This window comes from Camellia sinensis, chromosome 13, assembly GCF_055761805.1.
Source record: "Camellia sinensis isolate YWXY chromosome 13, ASM5576180v1, whole genome shotgun sequence".
Classification (NCBI taxonomy): Eukaryota; Viridiplantae; Streptophyta; class Magnoliopsida; order Ericales; family Theaceae; genus Camellia; species Camellia sinensis.
Window position 1 is genome coordinate 64,745,737 of NC_138973.1, and position 25,380 is coordinate 64,771,116.

General features: G+C 38.9%; 1 protein-coding gene and 1 long non-coding RNA gene across 3 annotated transcripts in view; both read right to left on the reverse strand.

The window, feature by feature from the left end:
- Positions 1 to 1,380: 1,380 nt before the first annotated feature.
- The window catches only part of LOC114308492 (kinesin-like protein KIN-UB), a 36,896-nt gene continuing 12,896 nt past the window's right edge, over positions 1,381 to 25,380 (reverse strand). The window contains exons 7-19 of one of the 2 annotated variants that reach the window (XM_028254091.2): positions 20,886 to 21,035; positions 20,176 to 20,264; positions 19,523 to 19,726; positions 18,729 to 18,875; positions 12,876 to 13,010; positions 12,637 to 12,768; positions 5,234 to 5,372; positions 5,034 to 5,126; positions 3,927 to 4,052; positions 3,674 to 3,799; positions 2,913 to 3,056; positions 1,886 to 2,014; positions 1,381 to 1,799 (exon numbers count right to left, since the gene is read on the reverse strand). In XM_028254091.2, coding sequence (XP_028109892.2) covers positions 1,636 to 1,799; positions 1,886 to 2,014; positions 2,913 to 3,056; positions 3,674 to 3,799; positions 3,927 to 4,052; positions 5,034 to 5,126; positions 5,234 to 5,372; positions 12,637 to 12,768; positions 12,876 to 13,010; positions 18,729 to 18,875; positions 19,523 to 19,726; positions 20,176 to 20,264; positions 20,886 to 21,035 — 1,778 coding nt within the window. In that variant the 3' untranslated portion in view covers positions 1,381 to 1,635. The remainder of the gene's footprint in view (positions 1,800 to 1,885; positions 2,015 to 2,912; positions 3,057 to 3,673; positions 3,800 to 3,926; positions 4,053 to 5,033; positions 5,127 to 5,233; positions 5,373 to 12,636; positions 12,769 to 12,875; positions 13,011 to 18,728; positions 18,876 to 19,522; positions 19,727 to 20,175; positions 20,265 to 20,885; positions 21,036 to 25,380) is intronic. The other variant, XM_082902378.1, reaches the window with a different exon arrangement.
- LOC145806185 (uncharacterized) lies at positions 15,816 to 16,331 on the reverse strand. The gene is made up of 2 exons (XR_014348928.1): positions 16,163 to 16,331; positions 15,816 to 16,120 (listed from the first exon to the last, which is right to left on the reverse strand). It is a non-coding gene; the product is annotated as an uncharacterized LOC145806185 (long non-coding RNA).

Here is a 25,380-nt window from a genome sequence, read left to right on the forward strand (position 1 = left end):
TTTGTGCTAGCATATGATAGAGCTCGTGTGTGAGTACTAACTTAGGTGGGATTGACACATAGAATATGATGCTTGAGCACTAACCTCTCTTTATTGATGTATCACTTTATATCAACCTGTTTTTACTTCGTGGTTATCAATAAAGTTTTTTTTGCTGGTAAAAAAAATAAAAAAATAAAAAAATTTGGTTCCATTGCATAAATTTAGGGATAACAACGGCTCCATTGCATAAATTTACACCCGAAGAAGGATTAAATTAAGTGATATTTTAAGCCAAAACATCATTTACCAATTAAAGAAATTTGATACAGTGGATAGTATCATACTAAATTTGACAAAATTATGCTAGAGACCTCAAATGAATTACTAAATATTTTACCAAATCTCTGACATGAGTGTGGAAACCACACACATGTGATTTGTGTGGGTCTCACACCCATGTGAGAGGTTTGGTAAAATATTTGATAATTTATTTAGAATTTATATAGCATTTTTAAATTTGACGCGATATTGAGTGTATGTTGTGTGCCCATCATATTAAATTTTAGCAATAACACAATTAAATAGCAACCGCTAGAGTCGCTCATTGGATGGAAAGAGAATTTAGAAAAGAGGATATGAGAACAGTGCAAACCTTAACTGAAGGGGGTGTCTATGGAGTTTCTTCCATATGTTACTCTTTCACTCAGTTCGTTTAGCAAATTAGTATACGGTGAAACTCATGCTATGCTAACACAAATTTTGGGATGTAATAACCGTTGTGAAGTCGTCGTTGCAGTGTATGAGTTTGAAGACATATATTGAGGTAAATTACACTTTCTTTTTTTGAAATTTAAAAAAAATACAAATAACCTTACAATTTAACATAATTACACTAATTTCTCTCTTAATAAAGCTAAGAAAAACTAAAACCAATGTCAATTATTGATTGAAAAGAACTATATGCAACTAAAAAATCACAATAGAAAGTTACTTCAGTATGAAATGGGTGTAGTACGAGTTTGCATCCGGATGTTTCCTCTCTAACATAGCAATGAATGCAAAAGAATCAATAAAAGAAACTTTAAGATCTTTAAGACAAAATTATGGGTTAGAAATGTTTTGCAAAATTTAGTAGGCGAATCACCACACCAAAATGCAGGAAGAATAAAAGCAGTTGAACTGTTATTCAAAGTGAACACCTGAACCAGAGTGTCAGCCAATCAGCGATAATGATCATGAACCATACTTAGGTTTCTCAAAGGTTTCTTCTACTCACTTAAATTTTTAAAATCTTCGGTAATTTTGCAAAGCATCGCAACACCTAAATATTTCATAAACTGATGAAAACAACTGTTCTGCAGTGTCAGTGCCTGTGACATGATTAAGGATCCGAGCTTATTTTACAAGATTGAATTTTTATTTCCCTTTCCCAATGTTATTTCATGTACAAATCAATTTATGCATTTAACAGAAACTAGACATGGAACAACCACTCAGAAATAAGATTACATTCATTCATGCTAAAGCAAAGACAAGAAACCAAGCCCACCCCACTATTGACAAAACTCCAACAAGCGGACCGATCGATCATTCTAGTGTGACTAACTTCTATTGCTAATGGCAACACAACATTACTTCAATTGTTCCACGTCTTCATCCACAATCTATCCTCAGCCGCTTTAATTCAGCCTGGAAAGTTGGGCTTGAAGTTAGAGTGCGATGAGCAAGAGTCCTTATGTCCTCTCGTGAACAGTCTTGTGAAATACGAACAAGCTCCCACAAGGCACCTCCACTAATCATGTCCTTTGCATTTACTTCTGAAATGTAGTAATTTAATACCAGTTCAGACACCATCCATGGGGAGATTCAGGTTTCAAGGTGAAAACAGGTAAAGCAAACTCACCGTGTTGTCCTAAATGGCAAAGTGCAAGCTCAATGTGCCGCCTGATTGGTGAGGCTTCATTGTTTGCATTTTGTACAATCCATTGGAGTGCACCATCCTCAATCAGAAGAGATATCCCAGTCTTAGTCCCTGCAGTAATGAGATCAACAGTAACACAATGCATTAGCATATTGCAAACTAAAAGGATAACACTCATCCAGGTGCATGCATTAATTCTAGTTCCATTCATTTTTTTAATATTTATTTATTAATTAAGTAATCTTATCCCTACTTCTCTACCTTGCTTATTCTTACTTTTCTCTCACGAATCCACTTTTCATGCTATTCTTTGTTAGTGGAGAAGTTATCTCGTGTTCTCAGAACACCAGTCCATGTGGCCACCCAACAATAGAGCGGCATGTCGGTATTTTTCAGAAAAAATATAAACAAATTAAACACTTAAATACATGTAACAAGATGACCTACTCCAGTGCATGTAAAAGTGGACTAATATATATATATATATATATATATTTAAAGTTCATTGAATTATGTGGTTTTGTTTTATGTATATTTAATTATTTACTTTTAATCCTATTCCATCTTTTCCCTCTATCCTACTTAATTCACACTTCTTATCCCACCAACCCACTTTCCATGCATTTTTGTGGTTTTGTTTTATATTTTATTCTTTAATTAGTAGTAATTACACATATTTATCCTATTAGTTATATTTAATTTTACATCTTTACCATCTTAGTTAATAGAAAGATGGGTGTAACACAGTATCACTAATTTTAGTATTGCCCCTGGTCTTTCCTCATTACAAGTATAGATTATAAAGACTTTTTATGCTTTTAGTACACCCCTGTTTCAAGTTTGATCAGATTCAAGTTGACAGACCTAAATATTGAATTATAATTCTACGCTTATTGTTAAAATTGGCAGAAATTGATCTAAACATTCAAATTTAGGAAGTTAAAGAACAGAACACTCAGTAAAAATCAAAACAGCTATGGGTTCCAGAAGGGCCTATTTCTCAGATTACCTTGAGTAGATGCCCGGGACTCGCATTTTGCAAAGTTTGCAATTCCACGGGCAACTTGAGCAAGAACATCTGGATGCCTGCATCTCACCATTCCTAGTAAAGCCTTAATCCCACCTTCACCTCTCAGCTTCGTCTGTAACTTATCTAAAAGTTGCAACATAATAGTTGTCAGTTCACAGCAGGGTTGCCAGTCAAAGACAAGTTGCAATCAACATTCTCATCAGTAACCAAGCTAACATGTTAAAACTACCAGTTCATATTCATATAGGACCAACATGCTTGTCTGAACACCAATAAACTACAATACTATAATCAATTGCCAATCAATGGTTTTCAGATTAAATGTAGCAGTAATACTAAAAAAAAGTTGCTTTATGGAGAATATTTACATAATTTCCAATAAAATGACGAGATGAAGCAGAAGATTCTGGTAAAGTTGGGAGATTGACAATTCTGCCAATGCAAGTCATTTCAAGTTGGTAAAGGGGACGGCACAATATCTCTATTATGCCCATTGTGCATGAGAAAGGTTACTTGAGGAATAGCAATATGATCAACCATTTCAAATTGGATTTGGAAGTGGAAAATATATATTTGTAATGTTCAATACAGTTTTACTTGCATGGGTTACGTTTTAATCTCTCTTCAGTGTGTGCATAAATTAACCATAAATCTCATATGCTGGCTAAAGCAAAACTTCTTACAACCTTCACAAGGGACCCAAGTTTGGTCGAATGAAGATCAACAAGAAGGAAGATTACCATTTCCACAAAGATTGGCTATGGCTCCAGCAACCATCCGAAGAGTTTGAGGATCCTCAGCATTGGCTGCGGTCATTGACAATAAACTAATGCCCCCTTGAGCAATTATAAGCTCCTGGTTGGTCTCTGTCAAGACAAATATAAATGTTACATGCAATGGACAGATACCAAACCAAGTACCTACGCCAAAATTAGCGATACATGGCTTTAAGATTGTAAGATGTTCTACGAAACAAAAGTAATGGAAATTTACCATTCATTGCAAGATTTGCAATTGCACCAGCTGCAACTCTGTGAATGGTCTCATCCTCAGCACTTCTGAGAAGCATTAATAAGGATGTAAGACCTCCAGCTTCCACAATCTTTTCTTGATTTGTTTCTGCGAAATAGACAAAAGTAAAATACCATTCCTATACAGAAATGTACTCAAACCAGCAAGTACTAATGGTTCATGAGCTGTGTATCAAGACTTCAAATAACAAGCCAGGTAATCATCATCCTCACCATCATTAGTCAAATTTTATATATGAAAAGGAAGTTCAAATACACACACCCACTGATATAAGGCTCAGGTGAAGGACCATGTATTGTGGGCATAGAATGTGTTTATGTGAAATAAAAAGCAACTTTCACCATTAGGAATCCTTTCAGGCTACACTCACTTGATAAGCCATCGACAAATGGAGATCCATGCGGAGAAAACACCAAAGAATTAAGTGAAAGCTATTAAGTGTGGCGATCACACCCATGGAATTGTGTCAAAAAATTATTGGATATTTTTTATTGATGTAAAATTGTATCAAAATCTGATTGAAATTTTGATTTTTTTAATATTATATAAAAAAATATATATTATTTAGTATTTACGTCCTGGGGAACTTTTGGTATTTATGCAATAAAAACAGCTTATGTCAGCAGATTTTGTTATATCACTTTAACAATGATTTAACGGAGGGGAGGGGGATTCTGAATATGTATATTATCAGAAAAAGTAATTTGCCAACATTCGAAAATATCTCAAATTGCAGAAGGACTTTCATGGGATGTCTGGGCATCCCCTTCGTCAGATACAATTCTCGTGTCGATTTTTTGTTTTTACTGCACTTGCTTCTCTTTTCCTTCTTTGTACGGATAGAACTATTGGATAAGACATTTCTATGGCTGGAAATGTAAATCCTCACTGTAAATATAAAGTATATGTATGTTTGTGTATTCTTCAACAAACACGTGTATATATAAGGCTATTTCCCCTTAAATTGATTTTTTTGGAAATTGGTATTCTTCGTGTCCTCCCACAATACAAAGAGTTCATGAGAATATAGGAATGAGTAAAGAACATAATAAAAAAGTACTGAGTTACCTTCAGCAGCAAGATTTGCCACAACTTTTACAGCATGAATTCGCACATCAGCATCTTCGGCTTCAAGCAATGACAAAATCTTCTGCAATCCCACTGTTAGAACACTGAAGTTTATGAGAACAAAAATGAAGACAATAGACAGATGAATTATAAAAAATGAGCACCAGAATAGTAAATATAAGTGGAAACATGTCCACCACCTTGCTCAAAGAGTTTTTCTATTGATGCCTTCTCCCCATCTCCTGAATCTCTCAGCTGCGGATGCACAACTTGAGAAATGAGAGAACCTAGGCCACTAGGAACTTTCCCAGCTACAGCTCCGTCAAGTCGTCTTCTTGTCTGCAAAAGCACATGTTTTCAGATTCAGAATTCAAATATGCTTGTCAGAGGTGCATGCATACTAGTCCATGCGTTTGGGTGCAAAAACTACAGTCTTTAGGTGGGTCCTGTTCATTTACCAAGACACCCAACACAACAGGACTGTGAACTCTCAAACATCCAAATTCAGAAGTTAATAGTACCAAGAACTGAAATCATTCTTCTTCATGCAATAAATTTAGGAATGCTTGCATACAGCCTATGTTACACGGACTCGGTATGAGTATCGGGTGCGGGTACATATCCAAGCATCAGATCTTCCTATTTTTCATGTACCAAAATGATTCACATTTCAAGTAACATAGTTGATACCATGTTAAATCACTAAAATTTTCAAAAGCTATCAAGCTATCCAACACTACAAATAATAGTTGTCCTTTTTTCATTCAAAATACTCGTAGGTGCCACATTATCTCCAACACAAACAAGGATCTCAAAGTAGCGAGCTCCCCTAGCCCCACATCATCTGCAAATCATCTACAACTTACAAGATTAGTTATTGGGGTTATGGGCCTAAGTTAATCAAGGGCCATAAATAGGATTGCAAATGAACCGAGCTGTTCATGAACAAGCTCGGCTCGGTTCGTTTAGTAAACGAGCCGAGCTTGAGCTTGAATATTAGGCTCGTTTAGTAAACGAGCCGAGCTCGAGCTCATATAAGCTCGGCTCATTTATCTTTATTTAAATTATATAATAAATATATTATTTATATATTAAACAATATATAAATAATAATATAAATACATTATTTATATATTAAATAATTTTTTTTATTTAAATAATATAAATAATATTAAAAAAAATTATTGAGCCGTGCCAAGCCGAGCCGAGCTCGAGTTCTATTAATTTTAACGAGCCGAGCTAGAGCTCAGTTTTTTATCGAGCCGAGCTCGAGCACGAGCACAGCAAAGCTCGGCTCGGCTCAGTTCGTTTGCAGCTCTAGCCATGAACCATCAAATGTGGCAGCTTGACTAGTTTCAATCCATGGTGCCAAGGAATGAGCACACGTCTTAGGTGTATCTCCACTAGGGAATTGCATAAACATTCCAAAAAGTGGCCTAGTGCACCGATTAGCTAGGCTGAGACTCTCTGCTCAACCAAACTGTCTCTACTTGGCAGCAACATGGCTTGGCATCTCTTTTTCTATTTTGCGTTTTATGTGCTGTGTCTTTTGGTTCTTAATTATTGTATGCTTTGCATCACCTTGATACTTTCTCAACTATGCAGCACGGACAGCTCCCCAAGGGCTACGTATCAGTGTCCAACACGTGTCGGACATGGACACGTGTCCAACACACGATGGACACGTGTCCAACACGTCGTAGAAGGTGCCCTTTTTTTTCTTTTCTTTTTTTGCAGCCGGACACGTTATGGACATGTTTCGGACACCATGGGATCAAAAATAGAATTTATGAAACTTCAAGTGGGGGTCAATTTGTAAAAAACAAAAATTGAAGAAATCAAACCAAGCCCTAACCTGATTTCAAATAGAAAAAGGATAAGAGGTTAAGAGAAGGCTGCTGGCTGCTCTTTGGTCTTGCGAAGGTATGTTCTTCTTTCGATCTTCTTCTTCTTTTCAATTTTTGTATCTCAATCGCTCTGTCTCTCTCTTTCTCAATCTGCTCTCTCTCTCTTTCATCTTCTTTCGATCTTCTTCTCCGTTCGACTTCTCTCAATCTCTCTCTCTCTCTCTCAATCTCTGTTTTGTTTTGTTTTTTCTTTTCTTTTTATATGCTGATTCACTCTCTCTTTTTCTCTCTTTGTGATATATTTTTTTTTATATTGTTTCTTTTTTTTTTTTAACTATTCTCTCTCTATCTCTACCTCTATCTCTATCTCTATTTCTATTATTTATTTATATTCTTTTTTTGGTTGATTAGTTTATTTATTCATTTATTTATTTTCTCTGCCTTTTAATTTTTTTTATAATTTTATAACATATAATAAATAAATTTAATTATATATATTGAACGTGTCCCCAGCGTGTCGTGTCCCCCATTTTTTGAAAATTTGCATATCCGCATATCTGTGTCCGTGTCCGCGTCTGTGCTTCATTGTTTCTCAATAAAGCTTGTTTTATTTATCCCCCAAAAAAAAAAACATGGCTTGGCATCTCTTTGGCTCTAGGCCAAGTAACTCCCTTCTAAGGCATAATCCTCGATGCCTCATTTCTCTTTCTCTAGCAGGTTATTTCTATCTCTACGTATTAGAGGTATCCCCATCACCACCATAATCACTTAGGGTGGGAGTAGGGACCAAGAATCCCCATTTGGGATCACTATAGGATTTGCAGTTTGGAACTAAAGTTGGGATTGTCAAGGTTGCCTAACTCACCCCCTCATGGTGGCTCCACCTTGACCAGTCTTAGAGAGAGGACAACTACAAGTAGACAAGGCCATCATTGACCAAACTATGACACTTCGAAAGTTGTAGACAAGGCCATCATTGACCAAACTATGACACTTCGAAAGTTGTATCATACCCTATGTTACACGGACTCTTTGGAATTTCAGGGGTACCTATGCCGACACGACACGACACGACACGGGTACGAGTGCAGGATATGGCCGGGATACGGCTCATTATAAATAGATATGGCTATATTTTGCCCCAAATATAGAAGCAACGAAATAACCCTAAATACAGAAGAAATGAAAGAGGAGAGAGCAAGAACTTGGTCGCCAACTTCTCTCTAGTCGTCGGCTTTGATCTCGCCCCAATCGATCCTTCACTGTTGATCTCGTCTCTCGATCGACCTCGTCTCTGTCTCGCGCCAATCGATTCTTCAATCTCGTCTCTCGATTGATCTTCTTTGTCGATCTCCTCTTCTCTCTCTCAATCGATCCATCTCTTCTTCTTCTTCTTCTTCTTCTCTCTCTCCCTGATCTATTTTCTCTCTCCCTATTGTTGATATGTTTTCTCTCTTCCTTTTGTCGATCTATTTCTTTCTTCTCTCTCCTCTTGTGTCTTGTTTACCATATAATAAATAAATCATATAATTTGTTATATAATAATATCTAATTAAATCATATATTGTTAGAATTTACCTTCACCTACACCACTACCACCTCACCTACTCCACTAAACCTAACCCACTACACCACTACCACCTCCACTTCACCTACACCACTACCACCTCCACTTCACCTACTACACCTATATCTCCTATATAAGGAGCCTCTCACATTTGTACAAAATACAAAATTAATCAATCAATAATACATGATTTTTAACATGGTATCAGAGCAGGTTTAAAACCTACTATTTTTCGCTTCACCGGCGGGCGGCAACCTCACCTTAGCCGTCCGCCGGACCTCCATCTATTCCGTTTATTTTCTATACATACCTTCACTAAGTTGTAATGGCTCTCGTAAATACACAATCAAGATTGGTCTTTGTTTTTGCTTTTGCTTTCGTTTTCAGAGACTAATTTGTTGTAATCTTCGAGCTCTGCGTAATACACATCCCACACGCATCGGACGCATCCGCTGCCGCAACAGTCCCCCGGCAACGGCTTCTCCGGCTGCGGCGGCAATTTGTCCGGCCGCTCCTCCGCCTCCTCTTTGTTCTTGTTGATGTTCAAAGCCGATAAATCGTCGCCTAATCGGCTGTTCTTGTCTGATTCATCAGCCATCGATCTCGCCGTTGTCCACGGCCACGACACCACACCAAACCGTGGTCTCTCTCTCTCTCTAGAGTCTCACAGAGATGGAGTTCGTGAGCCCCGAAGGGTTTCGCTTAGATGGTCGTCGTCCCATGGAGATGAGACAGATTCGAGCTGAAATCGGTGCCGTTGCCAATGCTGATGGTTCTGCTGTGTTTGAGATGGGTAACACCAAGGTCATTGCTGCTGTGTATGGTCCTAGAGAGGTCCAAAATAGGAGCCAACAAATTAATGATCAGGCACTGGTGCGCTGTGAGCCAACAAATTAATGATCAGGCACTCTCTCGAACCGCTGAGACTTCATCGCCAAGAAGGTCACACTTCTCACTCTCTTTCCATCTCTCTCTTCTCTTTGTCAACTTTCCCACCTTTTCCTTCCCCTTTATGCAAACCCAGCTGTAGCACCATTATAATATATTATCCTATGCCATACCACCCCATTGTGAATTGTTTGAGTATTCCACTAGTCAGAGGCTTTCTCTCTCTCACGTGGTGATTGCTCAGTGCTTTTTTGTTTTGGTCGGCTCTGTGCTTTTTTTTTTGGACTGATAATTGATTAGTTAAAAAAAAAAAAAAAAAAAAAAAAAAAAAAAAAAAACCGAAGACACTTGCACTGTACCAACCTCTTTTAATATTTTAACCTCCTATTTTAATATTTTAACCTCCACTGTACCAACCTCTTTTAATATTTTAACCTCCTATTTTAATATTTTAACCTCCACTATCCTAGCCCATCTGACCTCACAAGGAATGGCTCTAGTCAGGAGGATAATATTGTTGTCACACCATCCATGCTCACTAATGTGCACATTCTCATTCTCTTTCTTATTTTTATTATCACATGGGAGTGTTCCCCTCTTTCTACCAAAAATACTAAAATAACATCACATCAAAATAAAAAATAAAAAATAAAATAAAATAAAAAAAATAAAAAATAAAAAAAATAAAAAAACTTTACAAATTTGCACACCAAACTTCTTTTATTCATATCGGGGCTCACCCCATTCACCATTTTACATAAAAAAAAAAAAAAAAAAAAAAAAAAAAAAAAAAAACCACAAACACAACAACCACACCCACAGTGGGATTTTTCTTCTCTACTCTGCCGCCGGTCTTTTCTTCTTACCTCCGTCCTGGAAGGTCCTTGCCGGTGTTGCCTCCGTGTTTCCCACTCCACTGGGCATGATCACTCCCCCATACTCCTCCACTGCAGCATATGGCGGACCTCCAAATCGGAACATCACAGTGGCCTTCCGCTTCAGCTCCTTATTTTCTGCTTTCAGCACACTTATCTCTACTCGCGCATCCTTATACATGCGTTGGAGCAGAGCCAGTTGGGCATTTACATGCTGCACCTCATTTGTCCTACTCTGCAGCCGGTTCGACAAGTTTGTGACCGCAGTCATGGTTTCAACACAGGACTTCAATGTATACTGATTAGCTTCAATATCCGTTTGTACTGCCATTTTTTGCTCCACCGACCGCATCGGAAAGTTCAACGGAGCAAAACCAGAGGTGTTTGGTTGAGGTTCACAGGCCACCGCACCAGTTATCTCTCTTGTTGACTCGTTGAGGTCGGGAAAGAGAGTGAGCAGACCACGGGAAGAAGAGGCTATGTTCTGGGTAGCTGAACGGGAAGAAGAAGCCATGTTTTTTGGGTTGCTGAGTGTTTCAGAGCAGGGTTGGTTACAGAATGTTACAGAGAACGAAGAGGTTTCAACTGGTTTGTTATGCTTCCAAGCCTCAGACTTCGCTTTGGTTTATAAAGACAGAGACGACGAGGCCGACACGCGCTCTGTCAATCACGTGCATCGCCGCGTGTCAGGCGCCCCTTTTGATGGCTCGACGCTTTCTGTCGGGCACGTTTTTTGATGAAGTGGGCGCGCCTTTTAATGGCACGCCTTTTGATGGCACGCCTTTTGAAAAATTGGGCACACCTTTTGAGGGTGCGACTTTTACAAGGGTCCGACAAGACTCAGTAAACTGTCCCGACATTGATTCCGGTTAGCTCCTTTATGGGTCCGACAAGACTCTGTAAACTGTCCCGACATTGATTCCGGTTAGTTTCTACAAGGGTCCAGCAAGACTCCGTAAACTGTCACAACAACTGTCACAACATTGTCTGCTACAACGGTCCGACATGACCCCATAAACTGTCTTCTACAACGGTCCGACATGACCCCATAAACTGTCTTCTACATCGGTTTGACACCCCCATACAGTGTCCTCTACAACGTTATGACACCACCATACAGTGTCCTCTACAACGTTATGACACCACCATCCAGTGTCTTCACCAATGGTCTGACACGACCATACAGTGTCTCCTATCTTCTTTTATTTTTTATGTATTTTCTTGTTTTGTTCCTCTCTTCAAACTCAAGTTGGTTAGTTTCTATCCTCCTTGAGTTTGCGGGGGGCTGTTAGAATTTACCTTCACCTACACCACTACCACCTCACCTACTCCACTAAACCTAACCCACTACACCACTACCACCTCCACTTCACCTACACCACTACCACCTCCACTTCACCTACTACACCTATATCTCCTATATAAGGAGCCTCTCACATTTGTACAAAATACAAAATTAATCAATCAATAATACATGATTTTTAACATAATAAAAAAATAAAAATAAAAATCTAATAAAATCTATAAAATACATTATTTATTTTAACATAATTTGTTATTCGTTATTTATTATATATTTTTTATTTGTAATATATATAAATATATATATGTCAATTAAAAGTAAAAAAATAAATTAGATAGATAAATTAAAACTATTATCAATAAAAATAATACATAAGATAAAAAATAAAAAAGATATTTAAAAAATAACTATTTAACTCATCTTTATATAATAAATATATTTTAAAAATTTAACTATTTAACGTATCCCCGTACCCGTATCCAAATTTGGATCCGTATCCACGTATCCTCAATTTTTAATTTTGAAGTGTCCGACTCCGAGATACGCACCCGCACCCGATACCCATAGCTGAGTCCGCGTAATGTAGATCATACCTAACACTGCAACCTCCATGACTCCATGATAGTTCCCCAAGGCTCATCAATTATCATACCTACCCACTAGCATCCCATGACACAACTTTCAATGCCTGTCATATGCACATTGGATAGGTGAGAAACCTCTAAATTATCAAACCAAAGGGAACCGCCCCTTGTCCATGGCTATGTTGTCCCCCGTGGTTCGACTTCCCTATATAAGGGAGGTTACATGTATGTGTTGATCATCTCTTTCACCTTAAGAAAGAGCAAGATCCTACAATACTATCCTCCCTCTCTCCTAAAACTGTCTTCACTCTCTCCTCCACCTTTGGTGATCCTGTCCCATCTCAATGCCCGCCATCTTCCCAAAAGGCTGCCCCTCAACCATGTCATCACTGCAAACTCTCCACATTTATCAACTGACATGAACTTTTAACAGCTCAGGTATATTCTGATTTAAGCTAAAATATCATTTATAGATCCTTCTTTCAAAAAACAATATTAAAAACCACACAAACATATTTATCAACTGTATGGCAGCATACCTCATCAGCTTCAAAACTAATTTGCAATAGTTGACTTTGTAGCACAGCTATTTCTTCTTCAAGTTTTTGTTTCTGATGTGCCTCATTTTCCAGCAACTTGCGAAGCTTTGAGATCTCAGAATTCCCTGCTGCCTATTACACCAACAGTGTTACTTTGTATATTGGATATTATACTATGAAAGCAAAAGAAAACAGGTGATGCTGAAATAAGACATTCATCGAGGTATTAAAAAGCATACTTCTGTCCTTTTCCATTGAATAAGTTGATTCCTAAGATTATTGACTTCCTCTTCTGCAGACTTCCTTAAAAGAGTTTCATCTTGAAGCAACCTTTTAACCTCAGTAACTTCCTCAACACAGGACACTGCAGGAACCTGTGTATCACAAAGAAGATGATTGGCTATCATTGCCAAAGAGAATGCAGTACAATATAGCAGTTAGTTTGATCTATTGGAGGCTTGATGTCAACTCAGCCCGCCAGAAGTAAGCATGTAACCTTTGTCGGTCCTTATGAAAGTAGATCGAAAGACAGATTTTTCAAAAGCAATAAGAATATAACCATGTTACAAAGTGTTAAAATCCACCTACTCTCCACCTACTTCACCCACTTAAACCTACTCCACTAAACCTAACCCACTACACCGCTACCACCTCACCTACTCCACTAAACCTAACCCACTACACCACTACCACCTCCACTTCACCTACTCCTTACCTACTACACACTCACCCTCTTCTATATATAGGAATCATGAATCATTGTAATATACATCAATACATCAATCAATAATACAATTCTCTATTTCTCTTTATACATTAAATTTTCTACATGGTATCAGAGCCATAAGATTTAGGCCCGTATTTTGTTTTCTCACCGGCGGGCAGCCGGCCGGCAACCTTGCCTTCGCTGCCCGCTGGAATTTTGTACACATACCTTCACTTTCCTGCCTCTTCCAACTTTCTTACAACTGTTGTCCCATAGATGGGCTTCATATCTACCGGTCCATCTATGCCTTGTGACACCTCTATACTGTGAAGTCCTCTGTCCAAATGCATCAATGGACTTCCTATGGACAACCTGCTTCTGATCAAGCTTCTCAGACCCTCTTTTCTTCCCCTCCTTGAATGGTGTTTGGTACACCTCATGGCCTCTAAATGCATAGTAATCTGAGTATTGCTGGGCTAATAACGAAGGCCTCTCGAGCAACTGAGATGGGGCTTCATATTCCCTTGCCCATCCAGCATCCATAACCATCACTTTGTCACAGTCCATAACTGTGGGTATTCTGTGAGCTATGCTGATTATTGTAAACGACACAAAGTCCTCGCGAATGGTTTTCTGAATGACAGCATCGGTCTGGGAGTCGACAGAAGCCGTTGCTTCGTCCATAAACAGAATCTTGCTGTGTTTTAGCATGACTCTCCCCAAGCACAGAAGCTGTCTCTGTCCCACACTCCAATTGTCTCCGCCATCAACCACTGATGCATTGAGTTTTTCAGGCTTTGCAGCCACAACATCTTTTAGTGGTACTGTTTTTGTGCGAAGGGACAGAAATCATCACATTTCTCACCTTTTTTTCTTTTATTTTGTCCTCCACTTTACACCTCACATGCCTTCTCTCTGTCTAAACAATAATTTTCCACCATCTCCCTCTTTTTCTACACAATATTTTTGTACCACCGCCCACTCCATGATACCAATATCAAAAAAAAAAAAAAATTTCATTCCAGTTAATTTTTCTGCATTACCACACCTACCATTCGAGTTTGCCAAACACACTTGCTTTATTCATATCTGGACTCACCCCGATCACCATTTTACATCCAAAAAAAAACAACAAACAAACCAACAAAAAACAAAACACCCACACCCCCAGTGGGATTTTTCTTCTCTACTCTACTGCGGGTCTCTTCTTCTTGCTTTTCTCTTGATTGTCCCGTGACTGCCCAGCCTCAATGCTTCCTAGACCACCAAGCAAGTTGCCTCCTCCCTGCTCCTCCACTACAGCATATGGCGGCCCTCCAAATCGGAACATAACGGTGGCCTTCCGCTTCAGCTCCTTGTTTTCTGCCTTTAGCACACTTATCTCTGCTCGCGCATCCTTATACATGCGTTGGAGCAGAGCCAGCTGGGAGTTTAACTGTTGCACCTCATTTGTCCTGCTCTGCAGCCGGTGCGACAAGTTTGTGACCGCAGTCATGGTTTCCACACATGACTTCAGAGTATACTGATTGGCCTCAATATCAGTTTGCACCGCCATTTTTTGCTCCACCGACCACATCGGAAAGTTCAACGGAGCAAACACAGAGGTGTTTGGTTGAGGTTCACTGGCCACCGCACCAGTTCTCTCTCTTGTTGACTCATTGAGGTCGGGAAAGAGAGTGAGTAGACCACGGGATGAAGAGGCCATATTCTGGGTAGCTGAACGGGAAGAAGAGGCCATGTTTTTTGGGTTGCTGAGTGTTTCAGAGAAGGGTTGGTTACAGAATGTTACAGAGAACGAAGAGGTTTCAACTGGTTTGTTATGCTTCCAAGCCTCAGACTTCGCTTTGGTTTATAAAGACAGAGACGACGAGGCCGACACGTGCTCTGTCAATCACGTGCATCGCCGCGTGTCAGGCGCCCCTTTTGATGGCTCGACGCTTTCTGTCGGGCACGACTTTTGATGAAGTGGGCGCGCCTTTTGAGGGCTCAACTTTTGATGGCACGTCTTTTTATGGATTGGGCACGTCTTTTGATGGCACACCTTTTGAAAGATTGGGCACACCTTTTAAGGGTGCGACTTTTTAAGGGTCCGACAAGACTCTGTAAACTGTCCCGACATTGATTCCGGTTAGCTCCTTCATGGGTCCGACAAGACTCTGTAAACTGTCCCGACATTGATTCTGGTTAGCTCCTTTATGGGTCCGACAAGACTTTGTAAACTGTCCCGACATTGATTCCGGTTAGTTTCTACAAGGGTCCGACAAGACTCTGTAAACTGTCCCGACATTGATTCCGGTTAGTTTCTACAAGGGTCCGACAAGACTCTGTAAACTGTCCCGACATTGATTCCGGTTAGCTCCTTCATGGGTCCGACAAGACTTTGTAAACTGTCCCGACATTGATTCCGGTTAGTTTCTATAAGGGTCCAGCAAGACTCCGTAAACTGTCACAACAACTATCACAACATTGTCTGCTACAACGGTCCGACATGACCCCATAAACTGTCTTCTACAACGGTCCGACATGACCCCATAAACTGTCTTCTACAACGTTATGACACCCCCATACAGTGTCCTCTACAACGTTATGACACCACCATTCAGTGTCTTCACCAATGGTCTGACACGACCATACAGTGTCTCCTATCCTCTTTTATTTTTATGTATTTTCTTGTTTTGTTACTCTCTCCAAACTCAAGTTGGTTAGTTCCTATCCCCCTTGAGTTTGCGGGGGGCTGTTAAAATCCACCTACTCTCCACCTACTTCACCCACTTAAACCTACTCCACTAAACCTAACCCACTACACCGCTACCACCTCACCTACTCCACTAAACCTAACCCACTACACCACTACCACCTCCACTTCACCTACTCCTTACCTACTACACACTCACCCTCTTCTATATATAGGAATCATGAATCATTGTAATATACATCAATACATCAATCAATAATACAATTCTCTATTTCTCTTTATACATTAAATTTTCTACACAAAGTTGTACAAGTATCACAACCAGATGGAGCAAGTATAGAAATAAGTCTTCTGAATACACAAAACAAGTTTTTAGAAACTTGGTGTATCCCCCAAGAAGTTCTAACAAAATATAGTTGAAAAATCATAAGATGCCGAAAAGTTTTAGAGCTAGAAGAATCGGAAGCTTCAGGAGAGTTGAGCCGATAATTTCAAAGTGGTTGGGGCTATAGCAAAGGTGGAATGATACGCAGTTGGTATGTTATTCTTTGCAGATGGCAATCGGGTGCACTTTCTGGTTCAGGTGGTAGAGGTTATTAGATCAGAAACCGAGGCAGTCACAGCAGAGGGTAATAATCCTTGTATCTTTTTCATGATGCATGGGCAAAATGAGGTGTGTGGGTTTGATTTTTCTTTAAAGCAAAACGCTGTGGTAAGGATGGGGGTGGCAGAGAAGGAAGTCAGAATACAGCTATGAAGCACCGACACGGACACAGTAATTTCAAAAAATGGGGACACAGACACAGCAGGGGACACGGCAAATCTATATATATATTTGCTATGTAGATTAATATTATGTTACTAAACAATCAAAATTAATAAAAACAAACATTAATTCAATATTTATATATATATATATATATAAACCACTAATTTAAACAAATTAATAAATCATCCATATTTGGATACACGTGTCCCCACTGTGTCTCCTGCAAAAAATAAAAATAAAAATTAAATTAAAGGGATACGCCATTTGGCATGTCCCATGATGTGTCCAGATTTGGCGTGTCCCTGCCATGTCCCCTACAAAAAAAATAATAAAATTAAAGGGACATGCCATTTGGCGTGTCCCCGGCATATCCCCGTGTCCGACACCGCTATGGTGCCTATTTTGAAGTGTTTGTCCTTCATAGAAATACAGTGTATCAGGGGGTTAGAGAAAAGAAAACTCTAATGAACAATTTAGGACAAGGATGAAAGGTTTTGGCCATTTTATGATCTCTCTAGTGGTATGGACTATGGAGTACTCATGGCGGAGACTCGACACTTTGGGTAGGGACATGGGATGTGTCCGGTGTGTGTAGATGATCATTCACCTAGCAAATATATTTAATAATTCATATTAACCATAAACTTATGCATAAAACCCTCTATTATGTATGAAATGATTTAACACCTTGTGAACACCATCTTATCCTATAAAAGTAAAATAAACAAAAGTATATTAGGCAATATGATTATTTTGTGTGTCCCCAAATCTGTAGGACATGAGAATTAGATGAATTGGGCACTTAAACACATACCCACAACCCACAACTGTAGCCTATCTATGTTTATTCTTTTATATAGTTTCTGGGAGATTTGTACATGCCTGTAGATATATAGCACATAGGATCTTTGGGTTTCTTTCAGCACCACTTCTTGTTATTTTACTTATTGAATAAAACTATGAGGGGAAGAAAAGAACAATTCAGAGATGCAATTTTATTGGCCTAGGTTATATACTTGCAGAGACAAAGGTGTAGAAGCAAATCCATACATCAGATTATGTTTCTTTTAGAAGTACACCTACTTGCAGAATTTCTACTCTTTTTTTTTATGATCTTCAAGAATATGAAAGGTTAAATTCAAACAAAAGGATGATAAAGAATGGCACTATTAGAAGAGTCACCACCTACCTTGAAGACCATTTGGAATCAGTTGTAGTCTAAGAAGTACGGACACAGAAGCGGATGTGGACACGGGACACAGCAATTTCAAAAAAATGGGGACATGGACACAACGGGGACATGACAATAAAATATGTTTTCATATATTTTTATTTGCTATCTAGATTAATATTACATCCACAAATAATCAATATTAACAAAAAACTAACTCTAATTCTATATTAAAAAATAAATAAATTAACACTTACAATTTATATTTTTTTTTATGGATGATCTATTAAGTATTTAAATCTAAGGGAAAAAAAAATTCAACATCCAATATTCATCAAAAACACTAACGAAAATTGGAGAAAAGACAAGTTGACATGTCCCTAGTGTGTTTCTGAAGTGTTCCCGGCGTGTCCCCTAAAAATAAATTAATCAAATAAGGGAACACGCCATGTGGCATGTCCTCGCCGTGTCCTCTTGTCCGACATGGCTACGGCACTTGTTTTTAAGTGTCGATGCTTCATAGGTTGTAGTCTGAACCTTATATCACAGATATCAGGAATTCAAGTCCTTTTCACATACACTACGAAGAAGAGTCTATCAGAGACAAATAACTGTCATAAGGAAGATCTTAACACACTTACTACCTTGCCATTGCATGTAGAAAGACATAGCTATTAAGAACATAACCAGTTTAGTACCAATGCCACTAAACACAATATATGAGAAATGGTATAATGTCAGAACTGGATACCTCTTCCTTAAATGTCTTGACAAGGCCATCATTTTTGTGTTCAATTCTGGTTTTCCCACTGCCACGCATTTGTTGGTCTTTTGACCATTGCTCTTCAAGCTTCTTCAATGATTCCATATATTCTTTTTGATATTTTAGTTTCTCCTTCTACAGAAATGAACAACATAGAGTTTAGCAAGCATTCAAAAAGCAGTGAAACCAACTCACAGCACAAATCCAGACCATTATTCACCAAATCCTGCTCAAGCTTAGAGTCAAAAAAAGACAATTGAAGAAGATTCTTTTTTTTATCTTTTTCATTTAGGCCTCGTTTGGGAACAGGCTAATTTAGTAATTTTTTGGCTATTTGGCTAAAATATGAGCTAAAAAAAACTAATATGTTTGGGATGACTTTTTGACTTTTTACGAAAAAATGTGCACAAAGTAGAGAGAAAAGAGAATCTTTGACTTTTGGTATGGGCTGTTGGCTTTTTGGCTAATTTAGTAACTTTTTGACTTTTTGGCTAAAAATGAGGGTTCCCAAACGAGGCCTCAGTCAAAATAAAACCCAACTACAAACCAAAATGAGGAAAATGTTGAAATGTTAATTTATGAAGAAATACATTTATATACAGAAATGCATCTAAACATAAAGAATACAATTATATCTTATCCAAAATAAATAAATAATAATTCAATATATTGCATTATTAGCAGTAATATATTGACAGGTCTGATTCTTAAATACAGCAAAGCATATGATATTTATAAGATAAATGCTCACATTACAGACAAATGGAAATGCATGTGCTTACTTCCAAAGCATCTGCATAGTTTCTTTCAGCCTCGGAGATACGTTTCTGTGCTTCTATAGTTATTCTTTCAATCTCATCCTGGAATGCTTTTTGTTGCCTCTCATTCTCTGCTATAAGTTTGTCCAACTGTATGTCAAGCCTTCTGCACAAACTCTTGTAATCAAATTCTTCCTTGATTTTTAACATATTCTCCACCTTCATAGCCTATGAAAGGCAAACTTTTAGCATCCCCCCAATGATGAAAAGAATTAACTAAGGGTCATGCTAATGACAGCTCAATGGGCTATCAATTAGGGGAAAATGCCAAAATGTTAGGTTCTAACAGAATTTTTTACACATTTCAAAGCACTCTGATTTATTTCTACACACTTCCGACACATTTTAATACACTTTTGCAAGCCTACCGAGACTAATGACAGCCTTATGGGTGGTCATTAGCATTTTTCATCGAATAATGGATAGATCATCATACTTTTATTTCAGCAAAATACTTCAGGAAACTAATCACAAACATTGTAATCAGCATGGTCAACGAAAACTGAGACAATAATGGCAACAGCTAAATTAAGGGGACGGAATGACCATGGCAACTAGAGGAGCCCATCCATGAAACTTCACAACATTAAAGAGCAAATTAATAATTTCAAACATACCCTCTGCCCAAACATTATAGTACTTGCTGTCTCTCCTCGATGGCGTGGAGAGGGACCAATAGTAACAACTAGTGAAGTTCTTGCAGTGCCTGTAAGAATGTAACATAGTCAGGCAACACATATTGCTCTTGATTTAATAAATTCATTTCCAGCACTGGTTCATGAAAAACAAATATGAAGCAAAGCAATGATGCAATTAAAAAGACTGCCAATGTAAGGTATCTGCCACCTGAAACAGTATCAGAAAATTATAATGGTATCTTCTGAGCCAGCATCAGAGAGAAAGTGGTACAGTGATTGAATATCTACAGTGGTAACATTTGGCCAGGTTCCACAAATTTATAGACCTTATGGAATATGTTAAATAAGTAGAAACTCAGCATGTAATTGAATTTAGGACAAATAGGTAATTAACCACACCCCAGCATTTCTCAAATGATATTTTTGCTTCCAAATGAATGTAGAGTTAAAAGGATTTATCATACGATCATTAAACTTTTCTGTCACCCAAAACAGCACAGTTCAAAGTTGGGTCCCAGTTCACTTCCAAGCCATACAAAAAGCTTTAGAAAACCGAAGTAGTCACATACTTGAGAGACTTCACCCTCCATTATTAATGTGCACATATTTGAATGAAACAATCATGTCATACATACTCTGATCAAATTCAACAGAACCAAACTAAGTAACCATAAGTGTGAGCATTTCACCTCCAAATGAATCTCGAAGCAATCTTGTAAGCTTTGAATCACGTACTGGAACATGCGCGCTATTCTCTGCCAGTGCATTAATACATTTCCCTAGCGCACTCAATGACAGATTGATTGACTTAGCTTCCTCTAGAGTATGTCCCTCACTTCCTGCAGAATGGCAAACATATAAACAAACTTCAATAGGCAAGACAGAGCATAACCTAAGAAAGTAATATAGCCACACAAAATAATAAAATTTAGAAATTTGCAAAAAACAATTCACTTATGGTACACTTCTGTTCTAAATTGCGTATTGGTACGCACGTTCCGAAACATGATACACTTCTTTTCCAAAATAGTAAATTTAGTGACCCAAGGTGTTCCCAAAATTTTTTTCCAATATATTTCCTTAAATGTTACTTTAGGAAGAACAAAATCAAATATAATAAACTAAAATCTAAGACGAGTTAAGTTTTCACAAGACAAAAACATTATATAAAAAAAATATATATTTTATTAGATATCTTGTAAAAATATATTGATGTATATTATTGATTGATGTATTACAAGATTGATTGATTACAATTCCTATACAATCTATATATAGAAGAAAATGTGGTAGTAGGTGTAGTGGAGGTGATAGTGGGTTAGGTGAAGTGGAGTGTGTGGTGAAGTGGAGGTAGGTGAAGTGGAGTGTGTAGTGGAGTAGGTGAAGGTAAAGATGGGAAATTCTAACAGCCCCCCGCAAACTCAAGGAGGATAGAAACTAACCAACTTGAGTTTGAAGAGAGGAACAAAACAAGAAAATACATAAAAAAAAGGATAGGAGACACTGTATGGTCGTGTCAGACCGTTGGTGAAGACACTGTATGGTGGTGTCATAACGTTGTAGAGGACACTGTATGGGGGTGTCATAACGTTGTAGAGGACACTGTATGGTGGTGTCATAACGGTGTAGAGAACACTGGATGGCAGTGTCAGACCGATGTAGAAGACAGTTTATGGGGTCATGTCGGACCGTTGTAGCAGACAATGTTGTGACAGTTGTTGTGACAGTTTACGGAGTCTTGCTGGACCCTTGTAGAAACTAACCGGAATCAATGTCGGGACAGTTTACAGAGTCTTGTCGGACCCTTGTAGAAACTAACCGGAATCAATGTCGGGACAGTTTACAGAGTCTTGTCGGACCCTTGTAGAAACTAACCGGAATCTATGTCGGGACAGTTTACAGAGTCTTGTCGGACCCATAAAGGAGCTAACCGGAATCAATGTCGGGACAGTTTACAGAGTCTTGTCGGACCCCTTAAAAAATCGCATCCTCAAAAGGTGCGCCCAATTTTTCAAAAGGCGTGCCATCAAAAGGCGTGCCCACTTTATCAAAAGATGTGCCGGACATGATGGCGAGGCACGTGGGCGCCTTGGTTTGCGTGCCCGTTTGTCGGCTGGTGGCAAGAGGCGCGCGATGCGCGTGGCTGCCTCGGCTATAAGACGGAGGCTGAGGCTGAGGCATACCATTCTGAAACCTCTGAAACCAAACCTTCTCTGAAAAACTCTGCCTCTTCGGAGAGAGAAACTGTGGAACACTTTGTAGCCCAGAAAAATGGCTTCGTCTTCCCGCGGGCTGCTCACCCTCTTTCCCGACCTCAACGAGTCAACGAGAGAGAGAACTGGTGCGGTGGCACTGGAAACTCAACCAAGCGCCCCGGAGTATACTCCGTTGAACTTTCCGATGCGGTCTGTGGAGCAAAGAATGGCAGTGCTGTCGGATGTGGAGGCCAATCAGTATACTTTGAAGACATGTGTGGAAAGCATGACGGCGGTCACTAATTTGTCGAACCGGCTGCAGAGTAGGACAAATGAGGTGCAGCATGTAAATGCCCAGCTGGCTCTGCTCCAACGCATGTATAAGGATGCGCGAGCAGAGATCAGTGTGCTAAAGGCAGAAAACAAGGAGCTGAAGCGGAAGGCCACCGTGATGTTCCGATTTGGAGGTCCTCCATATGCTGCAGTGGAGGAGTATGGGGGAGTGAACTTGCTCGGCGGCGTGGAAAACACGGAGGCAGCACCGTCAAGGGCTGCTCAGGACGGAGGCAAGAAGAAGAGACCGGCGGCAGAGTAGAGAAGAAAATCCTGCCTGTGGATGTGGTTGTTGTTTTTTTTTTTTTTTTTTTTTTTTTTTTTTTTTTTTTTTTTTTTTTTTTTTTTGTAAAATGGTGATCGGGGTGAGCCCCTGATATGAATAAAATAGGAGTGTTGGGCAAATATGTAAATTTCGTGGGTTTGTTTTTTTTTTTTTTTTTATTTTATTTTATTTTATTTTATTTTATTTTATTTTTTATTTTTATTTTTTAATAAAAAAGAGATATATATATTTATATATAAAATAAAGAAAGTGGGAAAGTGGCGGTGGATGCAAAGTGGGTTGGAAAGTGAAAAGATGAGAGAGAGGAGGCATGTGGGTGGAGAATAAAGAAAAGAAAAGAAAAGAAAAGAAAGGGGATCATTGTGTGTTGATCATTACCGAGAGAGAGAGTTTGTGCATGTGGACCTCATTTGAACAGCATGTGTAATGGGTCTTCTTTTGTCAAAAGGCTGACACTGCAGGCCAAGTGGCCTAAGCTCCAATGGAAAAGAACCGGTTGGCTTGATTTTCCCCAAAGACCTTATAGAATGAACAAACAAGAAAATCGGGGCGTATAAGAGAGAGGCCAAAGCTATTCATGTCTTTTGGTCCCAAAGCACAAGCATCGAGCAAGACATGCCACCCATTTTCCTGTGCCATGCTCATCCATTGATAAGAGTAACTAGTTCCTGTAACTCTGGATTGAAGAGGGAACACAAACAGTCCCCTGTTTTTCTGCTTCTTCCTCTTCCTCACAACCATCGTTTTCAATTTTTTTTTTTTTTTTTTTTTTTTTCCGAGTGAATTCTCAGTCTAGGCCACGTGAATTCCGCTGACCTGACTCGAGCTCCTCTCTTCTCTGCAACAATAGTCATGGCTTCAACCGCTTCACTCTCGTAGTCATAAACGGTCAAAAGCTTCCGACTAGATTGGAATGGGTATGATTCTGCAAGAAGCTTAAAAGCCGATGACCTGTTTACGGTAAAAACCATGCAGTAATCGTTTTCAGAGATATTGAGAAAATCCATGATCTTTTTTTTTTTTTTTTTTTTTTTTTTTCATGGAGGATTCCAATTCAGATCCTTCCCCACCATGAAGTAGCTGCGACTTGAGATTCACAGACTTGTAGGACACACCGAAGAATGGAAAATCCGAAGATTGAGGCGGGGGAGAAGAAGAGGAGGATGCAAGACTACGGCGGCCACGAGATCGAAGCCTAAGCTGGAATCTGCGTCTTCGGACTCTTTGGCGGCTGCGTAAGCGTTCCAATCGGCGAGCAAAGACGACGACGATTTCTGCAGATCGTTGCTGCTACTGGGGCCTCCGGCGAACCATGCTTGGACAGTTTTCTGCATAAGCTGGAATCTGCTTCTTCGAGATCTCAGGTAATGAGGTTGAGGTTTGTGCACTGGTATGTGGGTGAGAGTATGGAGGAAGGAGAGAGAGAATTTGAAAATTTGGGTTTGTCCGGCGGACGGCCAAGGTGAGGCTGCCGCCCGCCGGTGAAGCGGAATCACTAATTTCTTAACTTTGCTCTGATACCATGTAAAAATATATTGATGTATATTATTGATTGATGTATTACAAGATTGATTGATTACAATTCCTATACAATCTATATATAGAAGAAAATGTGGTAGTAGGTGTAGTGGAGGTGATAGTGGGTTAGGTGAAGTGGAGTGTGTGGTGAAGTGGAGGTAGGTGAAGTGGAGTGTGTAGTGGAGTAGGTGAAGGTAAAGATGGGAAATTCTAACATATCTAATAGTTAAAAGAAAATTATTTTAAAAGTATCTTAAATTCGTAAGTGTAATATGTACTAGTCTACTCCTATCGTACCACATTTTAGAGAATGTGACGTGTCATGTTCTCATTCCTATTCTATGTACCGGAACGATCCACGTTCCAAGTAACATAGGTTTTACCTATCGTCGAAGGAGAAAAAGAAACATAAGTACTAAGAAATCAATATCCCAGAGATATCTTCCCTAGTAAGCAACCAACGTAAATCCCCCCTCAAAATCTATAATTTCTCTTTATCACAAATTTATAGTGGCACAAATATGCAGTCACATCATATGCAAGCAAAAGTCTCATATACAATAGGAATTCATCATCTATGTTACATAGACTGGTCTGAATGTGCTAAGTCCCTTTCGCAAACTCGAGTAGGGTATGGGATATGTGTCCAACATGTCTAGATGCATGCACCCAACAAGCATGTCAAGTAATTGAGGTTATAAAACAAATTGTGCATAACATGCCCTACGTTAGTATGTAAACTCCATTTTCCCCTATAAATATATATATATATATATATATTTTGAAATATGAATATCTAGCCATGTCTTGTGTCTTGGGCATGGGCACAAATCTAGTGCTTAGATATATATC